Below are 20,486 nucleotides of genomic sequence, written 5' to 3' on the forward strand. Positions count from 1 at the left end.
CTATCAAAGTTTTTTTTTAGTAATTACAATCTGAGTAATAAAACGAACTGGGTAAAACATAAGTCGATATCTGACTCCGACAAGTGCTGAATAATAATTTAACCGAGCATAATTCAAGAGATTTGCTCTATTTCCCTATTCTAGTTTCGGATTGGAATGAAACGAAAGATATTTCTTAATTGGAATGGTTCTATTGGAATTTGAAAATTAAGCACCGGAGACATATTTCCAATTGAAATGTTCAGTTGAGCAATCGGATGTCTTATAAAAACTGTTACATTTCTCTGTTTAATTAACTTCTTTCCTAGAGAAAAGCGATGCACATTGAATACAATATTGAAGCTGAAGGAATTTCCTTTAATCAATAAACGAACGTAAATTGAATTTTCTGTGAAATTTGTTGAAAGTTATGGTTTGAATATTAATTGGAATTTTGTAGCATTTATTGAACGAGTAATTTGAGTTAAAAAAAATATTAATTTTGTAAACGGGCGTATAAGACATTGGAGAAGACCCACATATTGGTAACATGATATTATTTTGACCTTCAATTTTTTACGTGATATACCCACTAACGAACGAACCAGTTGAGAACGGTTGCAAAGGCTACGATAATAAATTTCATTCTATACGATGCGCATTCACCAGAAAACTAAATTCAAGACATAATGCAATTTATTTAAATTATCCTTTTTTACATGTATTTTACATCACTTGGTAAACGCCGTGGTGTAAGCCATTTATAATTGACTACATTCGCTGACTTACCGCTGAGATATTGATTAACAATGTCCATTGCCCACAGTATGATACCCACTTCAACGATTACAATTGCAAACAGAAATAGAAAACGAATTCTTCATCAGCTAAAATAGGAGTACGAAGGAAAAAAAACAGCAACAACTTTGCTACAATAAACACCATACCAAAACCACAAGGAAGTACTTGTAAAACATTTCATTTAAGGCTCACTTGAAAAACAAAGTTTTTTTGCTTGCTTTGAAGAGAAAGACTTTTTTATTTTGCAGCAAAAGAGTTTTTTTTTTCTTTTGACTTGAACAACAGCAAGTTTTTCAGATACATCTTAGGTTACTCTTTACTTTGTCTGCATTTTTCATTAAATAAAAATGACATACGACACTTACTGTTCGTTCTCGTCAAGTATTATTATGTTGCAGAAAAGTTATCAAAGAGTTGCATTGAACGTACAGGTGCACTTCAACGACATTATTTTATGGAATTGTATCGAATATGAGTCGAGTTTAAAGCTTTTTAAAATTTACGTTGAATAAGCAACTTTTTCAATGAGTTTTGCTATGGGAAAAATTGCCTTTTTTGATGATTCCACTCAACTTTTGTCGCAATTGTTCTCCATCGTATCGAGATTAGAATGGTTTTCATACACATACTCGATACATTGACGATACAAGTATAATATTATACACTCTACGGGACAAATTTTATAGTCAGAACTATTTTGCAGTGACATCATATATTCGAATGCAGCGTTCATTCCATTCATTGCATATTATGTATAGGATTTTTACAATCATTTCTTATTTGCACTTTAATCTATTTCAAAAAAGAGAAAAAAATAATCGTTATGTTACACCCCGAGAGGAAAGAATCCACCAAAAGTTGATATAAAACTGGTTTAGGTTTGAATAGAGAGACTCTCGATCAAAAAAGTATACTTGTGCCAATAAACTATGCCCGAACCCTCTTCTCTATTGCTCTTACCGATACAATCCTAAGAAGTTTAAAGTAATCCCAGCTTCAATCATTGTTCGATTTGATTATTAAAGATGCAGTAAACGTCAATGAAATTTTGATATAAATTTGTTTCAACTGTTTTTCAGCTGGCCCACTTATACAAACAAAACTGCTCATACGTCTTTATAAGGTTTTACAGCTACTATGGGCGTGCGTGCAACTATATCACCAGTATAAAGACTTATTTGTTTGCTTGAGTGGGCCATCTGAAAAACAGCTAACCCAACTTCATGACTAAATTTCACTGACGTTGACTGTCTCGGTAAACGTACACGGTATAGACAGATCAAAATTAATATTTTGGTAAGTTCTCTTATAAAATCTTCTAAAGATTTTGGGCCAAGATTTCATCATTTTTTTTCGCATGGGTCACTCTATTCAAAGTTTATATTTGCACATGCATGATTGCGTTCGAACTGAAGCTAGAGTTTATTATTGAACAGCTCTACTCTGAAGTCGAGAGATATTTTTTTCAAATATTGTTAACGTCCAATGGCTTTACAACATCACAATATACCCGCTATAAACTAGGACATAGTCACAGGAAAAATAATCCTTTCATCCTTCGTTCAACTGGACACCCATTGGCCTAAATATGTTCAGTTGAGGAAAACTATTTCCGTGCATATAGAGATTTTTTCATTATCCAGAACATTTCCATCATTGAATGAGAAATGAATGACTTTTAGAATCAACCATTAACCATATGTTCATCGAATATATTTCATGCCTTGTTTTATGCAATAATATGAGTAGAGCATACCACATTTTGTTTGATTTACAACAAAAATTCGATCATGACCATCACAACACACAAAACCCATCAACGTGCACGACTACATATATAGAACGCAAACCTTCTGTTTCAACATTAATTCTATTTCACCCCCTGAAACATGCATTTGTAAGTGGTAAAACATCCATAAATGAATGAATGAATGAATCTGTTGAAAAGAGACAGCCGCTTGAAAAATGTTCCATTTATGTTAATGGACAGAAACGAGATAAAACTTAGCACTTCTCCATTCCTCTTGGTACACTTTATAATACACTTTACACGCCACCCTACCCACTAAATAACGTATATCCAAGTAAATAATTCCACAAATATACGAAAAACTCGTACCTACCATGTGCGTAGAGTATATATGTATGTACACATGGACGAAATACATATACGGGATACCATGGTTTATATGGAAATGTTCATACTTTATTCCGACATCGGTGTTCTATATATATGTGTGTACGGCCATAAAGATATACTCAGCGAAATGAGTCACAGTCGCCCTAAAAAAATAAGTGTAAAGTTTTCATACCAACTGATTTTTCCATCCCGAAAGCTACCACCCTTCATTACATTTACTCGAGTTTGTTGTAAAAACTGTGAAAATACATGAGAATGGATGGTATGGTGTTACTCAAATATTACGAGTCTTGGCGTAATTATTTTTGAAATTTATCGTGTAATTTGTAGATTCGTTATACAATTAGGTTATAATACTAAAAAAGCATATAAAACGTGCGTGTATATACTGTGACACTTCCATTCCACCAGAAAGCGAAGTTAATTGTAGCATCTCTTCAATTAGTGTTGGAAAAACTGCTGAATGATTTCAAGTAAAGAGATTCAGTAGTGAATGATGGTATGAGTTGGTTTTAGTATGTGACATAAGAGTTGATTTGATTTTTATGAAGAATTGTAAGTGGTGACTAATGAGTCCTGATTTTTCTTCTTCCTTTTTTTGCTACGTGACTTTGTAATGTAGCTCACTGATGAGGTTTAGATGTTTTACAAATGCTGGGATTATTGATTTCCTACATGTTATGCGATCTGTTTAAATTAAACGGTGAAATGAATAAAGTTTTAACGGATTTATATTCCAAAACTTCTGGTATGCAACTTTAGCAAGAATGCTTCTGTTCAAGTGAAACAGTAAGGTATGTCGAAATGGTAAATTACAATGTAACTTGACGAATGATGATTATTCAGTTTCAAGCCACTGTGATCTGCGAAATATTTGGCAAAGACTTTCTCCTCCCAGTTTAGCTCATTCGGATTTTCTTTTGATAAAGTTATACTGAAAATTAAACCGCCCAATGATGCTAGTATGAATCACGGTGTATATGGCTAATTTTAGCAGATATCCAGATTACTTCTCAGAATTTTACAAAATTTAATGGAATTGTACAGAAGAAGAAAAGAATTCTGATGAACTTCACAGAATAATGTGGATAGCTGCTGGAATTAGCCATATACTTGCAAAGCCGTCAATTGAAGCGGGTCTAAAGAAAATTCTTTGAAAGAATAAATGCTCCACAATTCCCAAACAGATATTTGGTCTTAAGTACAATATCTGATGCGTGTATCGAAGTGGAACACTACACATGTTTCATACCAATAGTTAGGTAGCCAACCTGGATCGGTAGAAATTGTTTCTATTTATGTTAAAAGTTTTGTTTAAACAATTTGATTTCGAAGTTTGATGTTCTCTACTGAAGTCAAGTTGCTAGAATATTAATAACACATTACGTACATTATGATGGAAATGGCGGGAAATGGCACTTTTTGTGTGACGTTTAAAAATCCGAGGGGGACAGACTCACACAAGAAGTCATTTCCATCATATGTCTAATTGCCAAGTAAGGTATTTTACTCAGAAACGCGAGGTAAAGTTTTGACGCCGTGAAGTAAAGTTAACTACACCTCACGTTTTAGAGTGAAACATTAAAAAAGAAATCACAACTTGAGTTTAACTTTCGTGTCAAAGTATTTTCCTTTGCTCAGGTTTGTACACACATGAATCTAAGTAATTGATTTCCATGATTGCATTAGTCATTCAATTTTTACGCCTTTCTTCAGAAATTACGGCATCACTTTCGAGCTGAAAATCACAACTCGGTACACCCTTTTTTGTCTAGTTTAAACTTATTCATTCGAGTTAGAAAATCAGACGGTAAAATCTAACATTAATCTAATATATAATGAATCACCAATCAAATAAATTTTCATACATGACATATATCGTGATCGTACAAAATGTTTCTAAATGGCTTTCCTGCCTCAACTTAATTGATATTTCATGAAACCTGCCGCTGTCGTAATTGTATTCTTTTCAAATCGCATTATTGTTCTAGCAAATTACTTATAAGAAATATTATAACTTAATTTCCGTTATCCAAATTTTCGGGGAAACGAAAATCATAGACATGCAATGTTACTGTTCTATTCAATAAGTATTAAGTGTATGTGTATACGCAACGCACCCATAAATTTTATTTTCATATAATTTTCCTCGAATTCCCCCAAAAATGGATAAGCCAATGAAAACCTAAAGAATAGTTAATAATCTGTCTGCTAAAAGATTTACATAGAATTACAACAACAACATCACCAACTATCGACAAAAAGACTCGTCGTTTACATTTATATTGCAGGAAAGTGTTCGTGAATTCAGACATAATGTATCTACAGTGTGTTAAGATTATTCAAGTGGTTCATTCCATTAGTTTCATGGAAATGATTTTTTAAATAAAAGTCACAATTTAACGAATTTATTTTCTCTATCTCTTGCCCAAACATTTATTCAAAATGTTCGAAAATTCTCGACAAAAGGCAAAGTTTTATGGACTTATGAAGCTGAAAAAAATTTATTATCCTCGAAACGGACATTTCATTTTATGGATTTGAATCGCTCACAAATATAAGGCATTGTATATGCTTTGCATGAGTAAAAACTTCATAAAACAATGACATGAGAGACCTTATAATTGGATATATAGCAGTCAGTTTGGCTAGAGCATTTTTTGTTTTACTAAGTTTTCTGTTTGTTGAACAATTTACTTGTACATGACAATGAATACGAAATTGATATTTTCACTGAATAATACTACCGTATTAAGATGTCTGTGCGCAACTAATAGCTTGGATGTAAACACAATTTGCATTCATTGTGTAGTGCAACAATCGGATGACAGAAAAAGTATTCCCGAGAAATTTTAGAATGAAAATACAGTTTCTGCTTCGTTATGACCGGGGAAAGCTTAATTTATTTAGTTAAGCAATTGGGTAATTGTCTGAAAATTTTTTGGGTTTAAATTAATTTCATACTCACTTAAGTTATCAAAAATTCGTTTTTAAGTAAAATATATTGCTAGAGCCTACAACACCATGCATGTAGGTAGAACTTAAAGTGAAGTTATGAGAGATGGGAATTGCTAAATCGTATTCGAAAACAAAAGTTTCTTTTATGTGTGTTTTGTATTGCAAACTCAAGATAGCGTAACGGAATTCTTTTAACGGCCGTATGTAAATTAGACGAGTACATTTTGTAATTAATAGGTTGGTGTTCTTCCATACGAAAAATGAATTAGATTATTAATTTAACTGCACAAAATCATATCATTTGAGCTTAAAAAGCATGAATGTAATTTCATTTAATTATCGAATGTGTAGACTGGTATTTTCCCACGTATAGTGTAAGTAACAGTAGTAGCACAAAGAACCTTAGGCAGAAGTGAAAGCAAAGAATTTTTTACAATAATCCACCAGAATCCTTTTTCAAAAATGTACGACTTCAATAACGACCATGAATGTGTTAGCTTTTAACAGAAAATAGATTTGGCTGTAGCAGTTCGACCAGCTCTGAGAAAACTGAGCAGTTTATGAAAATTTTGTTAAGAGGCATCGGTGCTTTGCTGAAAAGCATACATTAGGGCTATTTTTAAATGCGGGTTTTTAGTTTACTTTTGATGATATCTTTCCATTAGAATCCTTTTTGAAAAATGTGCGACCGCAATTCCGACCACGAATGTGGTAGCTTTCAATAGAAAATACATTTGGTTGAAGCAGTGTGACCGGCTCTGAGAAACGTGATTTTTTTCGTTTTAGAAACGAGAAGCGAGTAAATTTATTTAATAAGTTCAACGTATCACCCAGTCCTGACTGAAATGTTAGATCAGATTCTAAAGAATTTCTATCGTTAAAACGTACATCGTAGAACCATGTATGTTTCGTACCTATAGAATGGAACAACTTAACATTGATTATATCTCCTTTCACATTGACTACAGATTGTGGAACAAATATCACAAATATAAACCTGGTGTTGTCAATATTAAATAAAAATTCATAAGCCAATATTGTAGAAACAAAGTTTTGTATTGACAAAAAATACAACTTTAAAATTGCCAAAGAAAGACGTCGACTTTCTACATGGAATGTTAACAATATAATACGACAAATCGATAGATATGGACAGCTCGAGGCACTTACAAAAATGATTTAATAAATAACGGAGCAAAAATGAATTTATTTCGCCTCAGTCTCATGACTTGCAAGAATGGTTTTATTTAAAAAGTAAGAGCTCATTTAAAAGTATGAAAACCACAATATCCTAACACAATCAATAATGTTTATCAGTCTGTATTATTACGAGAGGTATAAGCGCATAAACATTAAACGACCACATAAGTGTCTTCATTCATTTACTCTGGTTTCTTATAGAAATTATAACAATTTCTTTAATATTAATTTTTTTATAAATCTATTAATTCGTCAAGCTTCGTCAACCGCGTAAATTTTTACAAGTCACTGTAATTATGCCTTAATAGCTGTTAATAACTCACGTACATATTTAACTAACTATATCGAAATGGCATGTACAATATCATTAATAAATTATTTTCGCATATCTAAATAAAACATAAAATATTAAAAGTTCCATACCGAAACGACTATATTCTCAGCATCAGTAACTGATGTTACGGCAGAAAAAAAGAAGAAGTTTATTCTGCAAATTGTCCCACATCGAAATTGCGTTCGAGTTCATTAAATCATTATTTTAACATTTCACCCAAGCCATGAATAGTTTACTTTTATATAACCAGTCATTATGAAAGAGGAATATTATATGCATTATAACGTTTACACTCCATTTGAATACGGTACACTTTGGCTGTAGATTTTATTATGAAATTTTATGTGCAAGGTAAAATAGTTGAATCGCAGCATTTTCTGATAATTTTATAGGTATTTTCTAACTGTGGATTAGATATTCATAAATGTTCATCTATGTTTGATTGCTTAAAAGGATCTTTAGGTGAATTATCATTTAAATTGTTCAAGAACTTTAGAAATTTATGTTCGAAATTTTAACGTGTTCGTAAACTTTTATATGCAGTTCTAGCAAAATAAAGTTATTATTACAGCGAACAAAGCTCCTTTTAACTTACTTTAGTCAGAGCATTGTTTAGTTCACTCTTAGAGTAATTCCGTTTATTATTTTACATTTATCTTGGTGAGTTCAAAGGTTATGGTTTTACGGTTTAGATAAATGTCTCATAAGTAGGTACACGCAGGGTATTCTCCACACCAAATACGCTTTAGTGATTTTCTGTAGTGATTTTTAATACCAAAACTTTGGAGTTTAATATTATTATCTGGTAAGACGTTCGGAATGTTCGATATCACCTTTGTACGTAATCAAAATAATTGTTCTTATTATAACTTGTGTTTCTGTTTCAATTAACTAACCCCATCAATTGCATTTGGGAATCATTATATTCGTAAGATTACTCTACAGCGGTTGATGAGTTTTTCAAAATTCAGTGATGCTTAAAATCGTGCTGAATTTCTCATTTATGCTTTATGCTCATTGCAGCATAAACTGCTAAAATATTGAATATAATTTCAGTTTTTGCTCGTCCGATCCATAAACAAAGCTCCATAGCTGAGGGATTAATCAAAATTCCACTCATAATAATTCGAAATAATGTTTAATCCCCGATTCAAAAAGTTTTATAGCCATTGCGGTTTTTCGTACATTTTATAATTTACTCGGAAACTAATCACCAACAAGTACATTAAATATAACGGAAATATCATTTTGTTTGCATTCATCGAATCAATGCTATTGTTGTTTGTGTTTGCATACACATTTTACACGAATGTAAACTTTTCCACCCCTTCTGTTCGTAGACAAACCAACACCAAATTGATTTTCCGCTGAAAAATTGAAATCAAACCAACTATAGTCGAATGTTTAACATAGACGAAACATAATAAAATACAATATTGGGTTGATATACAAACAAGATTGAAATTCAAGTGTGAAATCATCAATTTTCATTCATAGAAAACGATGTTGTACTTGATCACAATATAAATTTTCTTTTCGAATGTGGCTTTAGCAAACAAGATAAAGTAGAATTGGTTTGAATTTGTATTCCTCGATAGTGAGTTCAACTGTATCAAAGTTACAAAATGATAAATGAGCTTTTTTAGAGGTTTTGACGGAGAAGTCAGTGAATTGAGTAAGTTTATTGTTGGAGGTAAATGGAGCGTTTGAATTGCTCTTCAATTTAACGATGAGCTCAAATAAGTTAAAAGGTAAATTAATTGAACAGGAAATACAATTGGGCGCGCAGTTTTAGACGTAAAGTCGAAGAGGAAAATCAAGTAATCAACAATGCAGCCAACAGGACTTCGTTATTTTTTTGAAGTTCATAAGTTTCTCCCCACAGCCACAAATATTTCTTAAACTGTGAAGTACTTACCTGATTTTGCATTTGAGTAGAACTGTAGAACAAGAAACACATAGTGCTCCACATTCACCTAATCTAATATTTCAAAGCTATTATGTTAAGTGAATGATATTTGCAACTTGAAGAAACGTCCAATAAAAGTTTCTACCTTAATCTCGTTGTGGACTTAACCAAATTTACTTCATTAAGAAGGTAGAACATAGTCAAACGATGTTAAATTGTAGAAAGATGGTAAAGGATGTAAAGTTAAGGTGTTCTATTTTCTCTTTTACAACGCATTGAGTCAGCATCAGCAATGTTAGTTGTAGTAATTATTATCAGCAAATAACCACTTTAGCAACAAACTAACTTGTTTTATGAGATTTTTACTTGTTCGGTTCGTTAAAATTAAGCAAGTGAATAAAAGATTGCGCTGCGGTTGCAACATAGATCTAGTGATTCAAAATTTTATGATTGTAGACGATTGAATCTTTTATTGAACTTTGCTCATTAACTTATGATTAACAGTAATAAAACCAACGAACTCGAGATTAGCTTTCATTATTAGCTTAAATGTTTATTAGCTAATCTCCAAACAATACGAACAAAAATGAAAGAGAGAATGAAACTTTATTACCACCAGTTTCCGTTTGTTTTCGTAATGTCAATAGTACAATTAACAAGATAGTTCTCATCGTCAAGGGTAATAAAAGAAATGGCTCTCGATTAGAGATTTTAACGCAATAGATTGTCCATTCCACCATGGCTTAGGAAAATTATCCGCAAAGAAATTAACGAAAGTCTCTCGTTAATAAAATTAATTTGACCTTTCCTTCCCTTGATTATGTGCTATGGGTAATTTGTTTTTATGTTTTATTTCGCATCACCGAACAAAAGATTGTTTGGCGATAGAGAGACAATACCATTAAATTCCATCAAACAGCTTTAAGTAAAACAATTTATTTATGCAAAATGATTAAATTATCATTGCGTCGGGGGTGGTGTGTGTAATAGAAGTATACAAATTTGAAATTTCAGTATAAATAAAAGAAGAAAATTGTTGAAATTTTCAAGTTCTATACAAATATACAAATCATACTTTTAATCCGCTTATTCTTATTACATTTGTGTATGGAAAAGCGATGATATCGCAAAATCGGCCGACCCTCTTATATTATTCATTACAAGAGAAATGAATGTCCCTTTTTCCCCGCTAATAAACGCAGAATCCGTTGGTTCTACTTTAATGTATCTATCCGATACGCCAGTTTCAATATGCAAATTCAGAAGTGTACTTCGTACACAAAATCATCTTTTATCTAATGACAGTAAATATGGGGGACCGGTGTTGTTCGGCGCGTGTACAGCAATCCAGAAAATTTGATGGGATGTAAATTGAACGCGGTAAGCGGAAAACTGTTTGCTTCAATATGAAAATGATAAAATTTAGGTATGGCAAAATTAGTATCGTATTGTGGGTAGATAAAAGGTGAGTATGGTATGCCGATTACATTATATTCTAATCACGGCAGTATTACTTCCACGCAGATGAAACAAAGTGAAATTAATTCAATAGATAATCGAACTTCACAAATGGATACAAATAACACGTACAACATACACGCCTCGTTCATATTTTTTATGTTTACTCACGCTACTTTAATAAATTTAAAGGAAATGTCGTTTCAAATTACTGGAGCGATTTTGAATCAACGAAATGAACTGTGCTGTTCACAGGAAGCGAGAGAGGATAAAATAAATTGATTGATTGAAGTGTCCTTTGATATTGGGATTTAAAATGAATATGTGCGATTTTCATTTGACAAATTTGTATGGAAATAATTAATGAACGACGCTTTGCAAAGTTGGAAATGTTTTTAAATGATCACAAGATTAAATGATTTTGGATCATTTGTACAATCCGTCGTGTAATCCCTTGAATTGCTGAAAGAATTTTGCAAATCATGTCTTCTCTTTATGTACCCGCAGCTTAGCTTCCACTTTTAGCAGATTGTTTTCATAAAGTATTTTACGTGTTACGACATGTTTCATTTTCATTTACATTGCCTAATCACGTAAAGCATTGTACTTACGAGGTTCCAAGTTGTTATTTGACAAGTGGGGAATACAGCCCTCCCCTTCGGGTCGGGCTGTAACACCCTACTTATCAAATACACAACTTGGAACCTCGGAAGTAATATACTATTGAATCGGCTTTCTAATAAGAATTTTGAACTTCTAAAAACATGATTTTCAGCAACATTACCGCCCTTAAGACATTATTGTACTCATCATATATAGGATCATAAGTTCACTCGATTCGCTTGAAGGCTTATCAGTTAAAAAATAAATTTCAAAAGCCTAAGTTTCAGCCGAAATATTTAATTGTGAGAAACTGAGAAACAGTTAACTCTGCACCTACCTACATATACACCCGTATTTGTATGAATTCTTATGCTAATCAGAATATTATTTAGATTTTATAAAAAGAGATGAAAGTTACCTAATACCTGACACCTACCGGATTATAATATCAAAATATTTTCGTTGGTTTTGTTGTATGAGGGAGGGATTTCTGATAGGCTAATAAATTTTAACGGATCTAACACCAGTTAATGGAGTGTTCCGATCGTTTTACAAAAAATATTGTTTTTTTAGATATTGTCAATCGCGTCCATCTTAGCGAATCGTTGTAGTAACTAAATTATTGCTAATTTTGTGAGACCCCATTAACACACGTACGCAGCATCAATATTTACTTTTGCCAAAGCAGACAGTTACAAATATATATTTCGTTCGTCTGAAAACGGAACTCGTTGTTGGAGTCACGCATCATGAAGTTGATATCGCAATATTTTCCAACTTGGCAAGTCCGCAGGAATACAGACTATCGCAAGTTTTTAACATATGAAATCTCTGGAATAAACCCAAAATAATCCCAATAATTCCTAAAACTATCCCTTAACTCCAGTATGGCAAAGACGGATAGAAATGGTTTTTAAATCATAAGAGCGACGGTCACTGACCAGTAGTCAACGAAACCATTACGAAGTCTGGTTTCAAGTTTTTATTTAATGAACCTATCACGATAGCAAAAATAATAGCCTCTGGCTTCTCGAAGTAGTTAAATCGTTGTTCAATTTCAATATTCAATGTTCTCTCGTTATGTGTAATCGAACCGAATTAAAGTGTAGACTGTATGTATATACCAGTAGTATCCGATGAAAATGAATTCGTTAATTCGCAAACAAACTGCAAATTAAATTGGAATAATTTTGCAAATATTTAACTTCCCTTTCCAATCAACTCAATTTCATTTTGATCGATGTAATAAACAATAAACAAAATAAATCAACCAATTTTCCTAAATTATCGTCATCATCATTTCTGATTCACATCAACCACTTCGATATGATGGTTTATTGGTTTATACAACATACATGCAATTTACTTTTCTTCCTAATATAAAACCATGCCATTGTACTGTACAACAAAATATTGTTGTTTTATGATAGTTGTGTTGTACCGAAATACAGCCGAGAATATATTCAAACAAAAAATATTTTTCGTATAAGAATATACACACAACGTACAGATCAATTCGACTAACAATCAGATTTGCACAGCATTTTCTTTCTTTAAACCACCCCTCGATACATACGCTCATGTATAAATAATTCCTTGTTGCACATGAATAGAAGGGAAAGTATGATTCATACAATAGACAAATATTATCGATTTTCCAAGCCGGCAATGTGTTGTACCACTAACAACATTTCGTATGCAAACATTCATGTTAAGTTCGAGAGTTGATATACAAAACGTTAAAAGTACAGGGAAGCACCCGAAACTTATATGCTCCCCAAATATGTATGCAAATTATTTATTCATTTCGAGCAGACCATCCGTGGTTATAATATATATTTATTGGTTCGGAAATGCAGCAAAAGCAACGAAAAAAAATTATTAAATTTAAATGAAATTACAAATATTATTATTTGCTTGAACTCACATTGAAAAGTTAAGTTGATCCAATCATTTGTAAAACTCGACACAGATCTTAAGGTGCAATGACTCGAGACGTTTGTTGTTTCTCTAGGTTTTGTATCTCCAATATACTGTAGCAAACACACGGCGCGTATTATATTTGATTGTGTGGATTGTGTATAATTCAGTTATAAGAAAAGTTGCTTATAACGTAGAGAAGAAACGGACATATATAATACAGAACAGGTAATTTTGATTCGATGACTTTGTGTTTGTGTATAATTTTTACCATTTATATTGTGTGATTATCCACTGCACAAAAGAATACATTTACACCTGCTATATTCCTTCTATTTCGTCACTAAATTCACTTAATTTTCTGTAATTTAATTTATTTCCTTGCACAAAACACGATCACTTTAATTAACAGACTGTCCTTTATAGTTCTTTATACTGTTTAACGGATTAATTCTATCAAAAAAGAACAGCCAACATTCACTTTCTCACACTTGTATTGTACGACCGACCGTAGATACCACCATTTAGACCGACATTCTCAAACAAACTGAACAACACTTTCTGCAAACACCGCTTTGAAAGTGGTGCGAGAGCGCAAGGTATCTCTTTTACAATACAGCCGTAACTTTTACCATGGAAACGGAGAGCATTTAAGTTGTTGTCGGTTAAGTTTGTATGGCAAAGCCATGCTGTTTCTTGTACGATGGTGATGGTAAGTTAAACTTACAGCGACCTCAGTTCAATGAGTTTGATTGTCGAATGGTTGTTACCATTCGTTTGAACAAGTTCGTTTATTCAGCACACATTAGGACCTCAAACTTTGGTCAGTAACGGTAATAATAATGCTGAAACAGCAATTGCATCCGCTGATGATATGACATTTTAAACACTCTTCTCTTATAACACATGGTCGGGATTTTTTTGGATTATTGTTTACTAAAATAGTGTTGATATTGGACGATCGTTGCTCATTTTCGTCATAAAGTCACCGAAACAACCAAAATTATTTTAAAGATTTTACAAACATTTGAAACAAAATCTTTAAAAAAAAACTTTCGAGTCCTTTTTCAATCTTTGAGTTCTAACTTTGATTTCTAGCCGTAGAAAAACAAGAAAAAATGTAATTGAAAAGTGAAAGCACCTGTTTACCTAAGAAAACTTAATATTACTCTAGCGTAGTCAGCGTAGTGCATGACATTTTTCGTAATTTTAAATGGATCAATCTTGAGGAGCCATAAACTGTTATTATGAGAAAGGAAACATAATTTAGACCAGTTATTTTAAGGCAATGACAAGTACCCCAAGACAAGTTATAATTTGGTCTTCGGAACTCTAGCTTTGATCCTAACGGTCTATAGGTTTGTTCCAGGGTCATTTTGAAATGTCAAATTTCATCCACAGAAGGCAACTTAACCTCAACTTTCAGGTTGACGAAAATTTTAACGAATAATTTACAAAGAACTTCTTTGACATTTAGGCTTAGTTCATCTCTGTGGATGCAATTGTTGTCGTTCATGCTGTCAAAGTTCGGGTTTACAGTTAGTGGAACGAAATCGGATACTAATTTCCCTAACTTTTTGATGTTTTAGTTACCTGTTAGTTAAAGCAAAATTCTGAATGAACCTAGGTTCCAAGGACATAAGAATTGTCAAATTTCATTCATATGGACACAACTTCATCAACATTTGTATGAACAATCGCATGCGGCTGTGTATGAAATCGTTGCCGTTTGTGTTTTCACAGTTGTTTAAATAGAGAACTTTAGCAAATCACACAATAATGACAAAACCAATAATTTCCAACAATAACGAAAACGATATTGACACGGAAAAATTTTATCATTGTGAATGAGGCCAGTTGTTCACAAATCATGGTGTGTTACGTAGTGGTAGAATTCCAACTTTCTTGTGAAAGTACTTTAACAAAAATTAAATTCAAATAGAAAAATATAATCTTTCGGGTTGAACTTTTCTATACACTGCCGTATGGGATACCGGTAACTCTGATACGAAAATGCGTGTATCTTGGTTGGGATACCGGCATCAGTGATAAAAAATGCGTGTATCTCAGTTGGGATACCGGTCTCCCGGTATAACTAAAAGGAAAATCCACATTTTCTAGGTCGGGATACCGGTATCTCTGATACGAAAATGTGTGTATCTCAGTTGGGATACCGGCATCCGTGATACAAAATGCGTGTATCTCAATTGGGATACCGGCATCTGTGATACAAAATGCGTGTATCTCAATTGGGATACCGGCATCTGTGATACAAAATGCGTGTATCTAAATTGGGATACCGGTATCCCGGTACAAATAAAAGGAAAATCCACACTTTCTAGTTCGGGATACCGGTATCACTGATACAAAATGCGTGTATCTCAGTTGGGATACCGGCATCCCGGTACAAATAAAAGGAAAATACACACTTTCTAGTTCGGGATACCGGTATCACTGATACAAAATGCGTATATCTCAGTTGGGATACCGGTATCCCGGTATAAATAAAAGGAAAATCCACACTTTCTAGTTCGGGATACCTGTATCACTGATACAAAATGCGTGTATCTCAATTGGGATACCGGTATCCCGGTATAAGTCAAAGGAAAATCCACATTTTCTAGGTCGGGATATCGGTATATCCGATACAAAATACGTGTATCTCAGTTGGGATACCGGCATCCGTGATACAAAATGTGTGTATCTCAATTGGGATACCGGTATCCCGGTATAAATAAAAGGAAAATCGAGACTTTCCAGTTCGGGATACCGGTATCACTGATACAAAATGCGTGTATCTCAGTTGAGAGACCGGCATCTGTGATATACAAAATGCGTGTATCTTAGTTGGGATACCAGCATCTGTGATACAAAATTCGTGTATCTCAATTGGGATACCGGTATCCCGGTATAAGTCAAACGAAAATCGGCATTTTCTAGGTCGGGAAATCGGTATATATCTGATACGAAAATGCGTGTATCTCAGTTGGGATACCGGCATTTGTGATACAAAATGCGCGGCGCGAAATTACTAGCTATCGCATTGCCACAGTTTATATAGACACCCGAAAAAATATTTTTTCTTTTTGAATTTAATTTTGGTTAAAGTCTGAATTCTACCACCACATAACACACCATGATTTGTGAACATATTTACCTATCCCGCCTCATTCACAATGATAAAATTTTTCCGTGTCAATATCGTTTTCGTTATTGTTGGAAATTATTGGTTTTGTCATTATTGTGTGATTTGCTAAAGTTCTCTAATGTCAATGTCAAAGTAACAACTGAAATTTAAAAATATTTCGAGGTCACTTCTCTTTAAACGCATAAAGTACAATATGAGGGAAGTACTTTTATATCTCGTATCCAGATGAGTAAAAGCATCCGAGGGCTAATTACTTTAAACTACGATAATCTGGCCGTTAAAGGTTTATAGAAGCTTGAAATAATATTTTTTTTGTTAAGTTTGACCGAGTCTAAGAAAAATATCTTCCAAAACTAATCATTTTCGCATAGCAATTTTACATTGTACTTTACAATGTTCCAGTTTGCAAATATCGTTTGATGAGTCCCATATTTTTGAATCTTAGTATTCATTGGCGCTACTACGAAATCATTGTTACCAACATTTATGACATAAACAAAATACCACTCTGCTTCAACGGCTTCAACAGACAACACATACAGTGAATTTTTGTTTTATTTGGTTTTTTATTAAAATATTTCGTATATTTGACCCTTGTGGAAATGCTACGAAGGAACTAACTGTGACCTGTCCAATGATCGAATCAAAATTAATAGATTAGATATGGAATCGTCCGCTAGCGTTGATAAGAAAACTCAACCAAACAACACCACAAACCCGGTGACAGTCGAAACTCTTGACATCGAAATTCTGCCAGTTATTTACGATATTATTCGGGGGTTCGTATTTTTGCTTTGTTTGTGTTTTTAAAGCAAATGATTTATTCATCCAATTTCATTTAACGTCAGTATCGAGAAAGATCCCACCGACAACGCAGCGAAACAAAGAGAATCTCAGGATTGCAGTCAAAAGGTTAGAATTTCGGTTTTTATTTTCGTTTCACTTCATTCTATTTATGTAACACATCCGAAATGAGAAAGCAATTTTATTTCTGTTAAACTACGTTGCAGGTATTGGAGCTGCAAAAGCGCATCGAAAGTGCCCGAAATCAAATCAAACAGTTGCCTGGTATCGATTACAACATCGAAGAACAATTGCAACGCTTGGAAACGCTTCGAAATCAATTGACCCTCAAGCAACAGCTCATCAAAAAGTACAAGAACACTCCGTTTTAAGAAGGGCCGCATCTATTTCCAAAGAGTTGAGTGATGGTGTTAAGGTTTTTGTTACGTTACTTTGCCAATAACGAACAATTGGTGCAACGGCTGTCTGAAAGTTATCCGATAAGACGAGCAGCACAGTTACTAGTGGCTGCATTTTTGCGATCTAAAAATGTGGCAGAACAACGCGGTATCAATGATTTGTCACCGGACAAACTTCGTCGCATTCTGACACAATTCAAAACTAATTTAAAAGAGGAAATTGAAGATATAAAGAAGAAGAAATAAACAGCCAGCTCTACATAGTTATCAGAAAATGGCCTTTCATTGCGTTGCACGCCGTTTGACGAATAATTTTTCTATTTGTTCCTAGCAATGACGTTGTCATTGGTTCGTTGCGTTACTGATTTGGCAATTTGTTCAGTATTGAGGGAAAGATAATGGAACTTAACGCGACAGTTTGTGCTAATCGCTTGGGCGAGTTAAATTTTACTCACATTGTATGGAACCGATGAACCTTTTCTTCGGCACTCTCGGTACGTAAAATAGTGTACAGTCCCCGAGCAAAGAACAGAAAGCTTTATGTTCGTGTAAGTATTGACTTCGGCTTAGTTAGTTAAATAATGGTTTGAAATCCCTTGTAAAGTGATGATGTTATGGTTTTTGTTGCGTTACTTTGCCAACAACAATCAATTGGTTCAATGGCTAAACGAGCATTTTTGCGATCTTCCTTCAAAATCCATTAAAAAACCTTGAGGCCTCGACGGGCATGGATGCAAAATGTTCGACTCAGTAGTATTATGGTTTCGAATTGAACTGTTATTAAAGGCCATCGGATCAGTTTTGATTTTATTTCAACATTACATTTACATTACAGAACGTCGTTATTTGATAACACTTTCGAACAAAAAAAGAGTATTACTGTAACGTGTGTGTACGATCCCATCAGCAATAACTGTAAAAATAAATAATTACTCGGTGATTTAACATAGAGACGTTGTTCACATTTTTATAAATAAATTTTTAGTCCATTTATGGCCAGTTTTTCGTTTTGTTTACTATAAACTTGGTGAATGTTTTAACCACTTCTGTGACTGTTCGATTTCAACACTAACAATAATAAAAAGCTCCTTTTCGTTGCTTTGCAACTCGTTTTTAAATATTGCATAAGACTGTCTTCCTGCAAAGCAAAGAAATAATTGAAATTTAATTAAACTGAGGCAAATTTTCGTAATTTTAAATTCATCGGCTAAAATAACCAAGGTCAAGATGTTTAGCAAGTCAAAACTCTAACTCTTGCTGTTTAATAACACATTTCCAGCTGTTGCAAATAATGTTATAAGCAGAATGTGACTTCGCTTAGAAAAATTCTCGTAGAATCTGCCGATGAATTTGCGGACATGGGATAGAATTTAATGAAAATTTTAGTTCCGCTTTCACGAAATCTTATTAAATTGATTAAGAAAATGGTTTTGTCGAGTGCCTGTAAGTTCGATGAAAAGCTCATCTTTAATTTGTTTACAGAGATTCACGACGGAACGAACAAGCAAAGAGCTTTTCAGAACGCAGGCGATATAATAGTCTCCCGTTCGCTGAAACATCGGAAGCCTTTGTCGTGAAAAATGTTGTTTACTTCGGGGAATTCGGAAAAAAATGTTGGAAATTGCATTTTCTCGGATGACGTGAACAACACTTCCGCAATGCAATTTCTTCCCTTTTCTTCCCACGTCGAACAAATAACTAAAGTTTGACTTCCCTGTCAGTTTTAAACGTAAAGTTTTCATTTCATAATATCGCGATAGCCGAAAGGAAAATCTGAAAATTTTCTTACATTGCCGATACTTTGGGGCGAATCCAATTTTGAATCTAGATTCCAGTATTGGTCGTTAATCTTCCTTATCGCAATCCAGTGTCTTCGTTTCAATGGTAACACCACGAATCCAATTTTGTAATCCGTAGGCACATTAAGAATAAATCCTAAAATTTGTGACGTATCGATTGTCGACGGCTCCCTATGAACATAAAACGTTAACATCACGGCAACACTTTAGCTACAATGACATCATCATACTTTCGCTTATCGAACCACACAGCTGCACATCCTTTTTTCTGCAGCGCACTCATAATTACATTTCTGTATTAAGACAATGAGACAATAAGAGTATTCAATCAATTAAGAAGTCATTACATGTCATAATTGCCTAGTCCCAGCATCGACCGATGTGGATTGATCCATTCATCCGACAATTTTTTGCATATTTCGTCCAATTCCGATTTGGAGTATGAACCTCTTTCTGAAAAGTTTTATTTGCTTAGCACTTTGATATTTTAATATTAATCGACAAACAAAGTGATCAGGTGTCTATGGATACCTTGGAATAAATTATTTAGTGCGTGTAGAGCACATAATGAGAGAACTTGTTTTTCGTGATACGGTCGTGCCATTATCCATTTGAAAATTTGATTGCAGGCTTGGTAAAGGGCTTCAATCTAGTCGAAAACTAAACAAATTTTGGAAAAGGCTGTGAAAAAACACGTAAAATTGTTGTCAAAACATTATTTGTCAAAAATACACAAAATGAAATCATTTTGCAATGTTGTATAGCCTGAAGTGACCTGATTTTATAAATTTTAAACGTCACCAACTAAAATAAAGAGGTTTACATGACGGTAATACCGTAACATGCAGATGATGAGAATGGTCCTCAATTTTTAAAGGACAAAAAGTAACAATCGAAGCCAATTTTAAATTAAAGTTACAAAGCAAAACGTCAACTTGTCGGCTGGACTCGATCTGAGGCGACCACTTGCCCACATTTCGCAAAATTCTATGAAAACATGGCAAGAACAGAATCTCTAACTAAGTCGCAATTCCC

General features: G+C 33.5%; 1 protein-coding gene and 2 pseudogenes across 1 annotated transcript; 1 reads left to right on the forward strand and 2 right to left on the reverse strand.

The window, feature by feature from the left end:
* LOC119082189 overlaps positions 1 to 13,876 on the reverse strand; it is a 40,911-nt pseudogene extending 27,035 nt beyond the window's left edge.
* Positions 13,877 to 16,982: 3,106 nt separating this feature from the next.
* On the forward strand, positions 16,983 to 17,927 carry LOC119082177 (mediator of RNA polymerase II transcription subunit 9-like). Its single transcript, XM_037191591.1, has 3 exons — positions 16,983 to 17,229; positions 17,299 to 17,362; positions 17,461 to 17,927. Exons 1-3 carry the CDS (start codon positions 17,114 to 17,116, stop codon positions 17,623 to 17,625), a joined length of 345 nt encoding a protein of 114 aa, XP_037047486.1. The 5' UTR covers positions 16,983 to 17,113; the 3' UTR covers positions 17,626 to 17,927.
* A 518-nt stretch (positions 17,928 to 18,445) lies between these two features.
* LOC119082174 lies at positions 18,446 to 20,190 on the reverse strand (annotated as a pseudogene).
* Positions 20,191 to 20,486: the final 296 nt, after the last annotated feature.

This window comes from Bradysia coprophila, unplaced genomic scaffold, assembly GCF_014529535.1.
Source record: "Bradysia coprophila strain Holo2 unplaced genomic scaffold, BU_Bcop_v1 contig_391, whole genome shotgun sequence".
NCBI lineage: Eukaryota > Metazoa > Arthropoda > Insecta > Diptera > Sciaridae > Bradysia > Bradysia coprophila.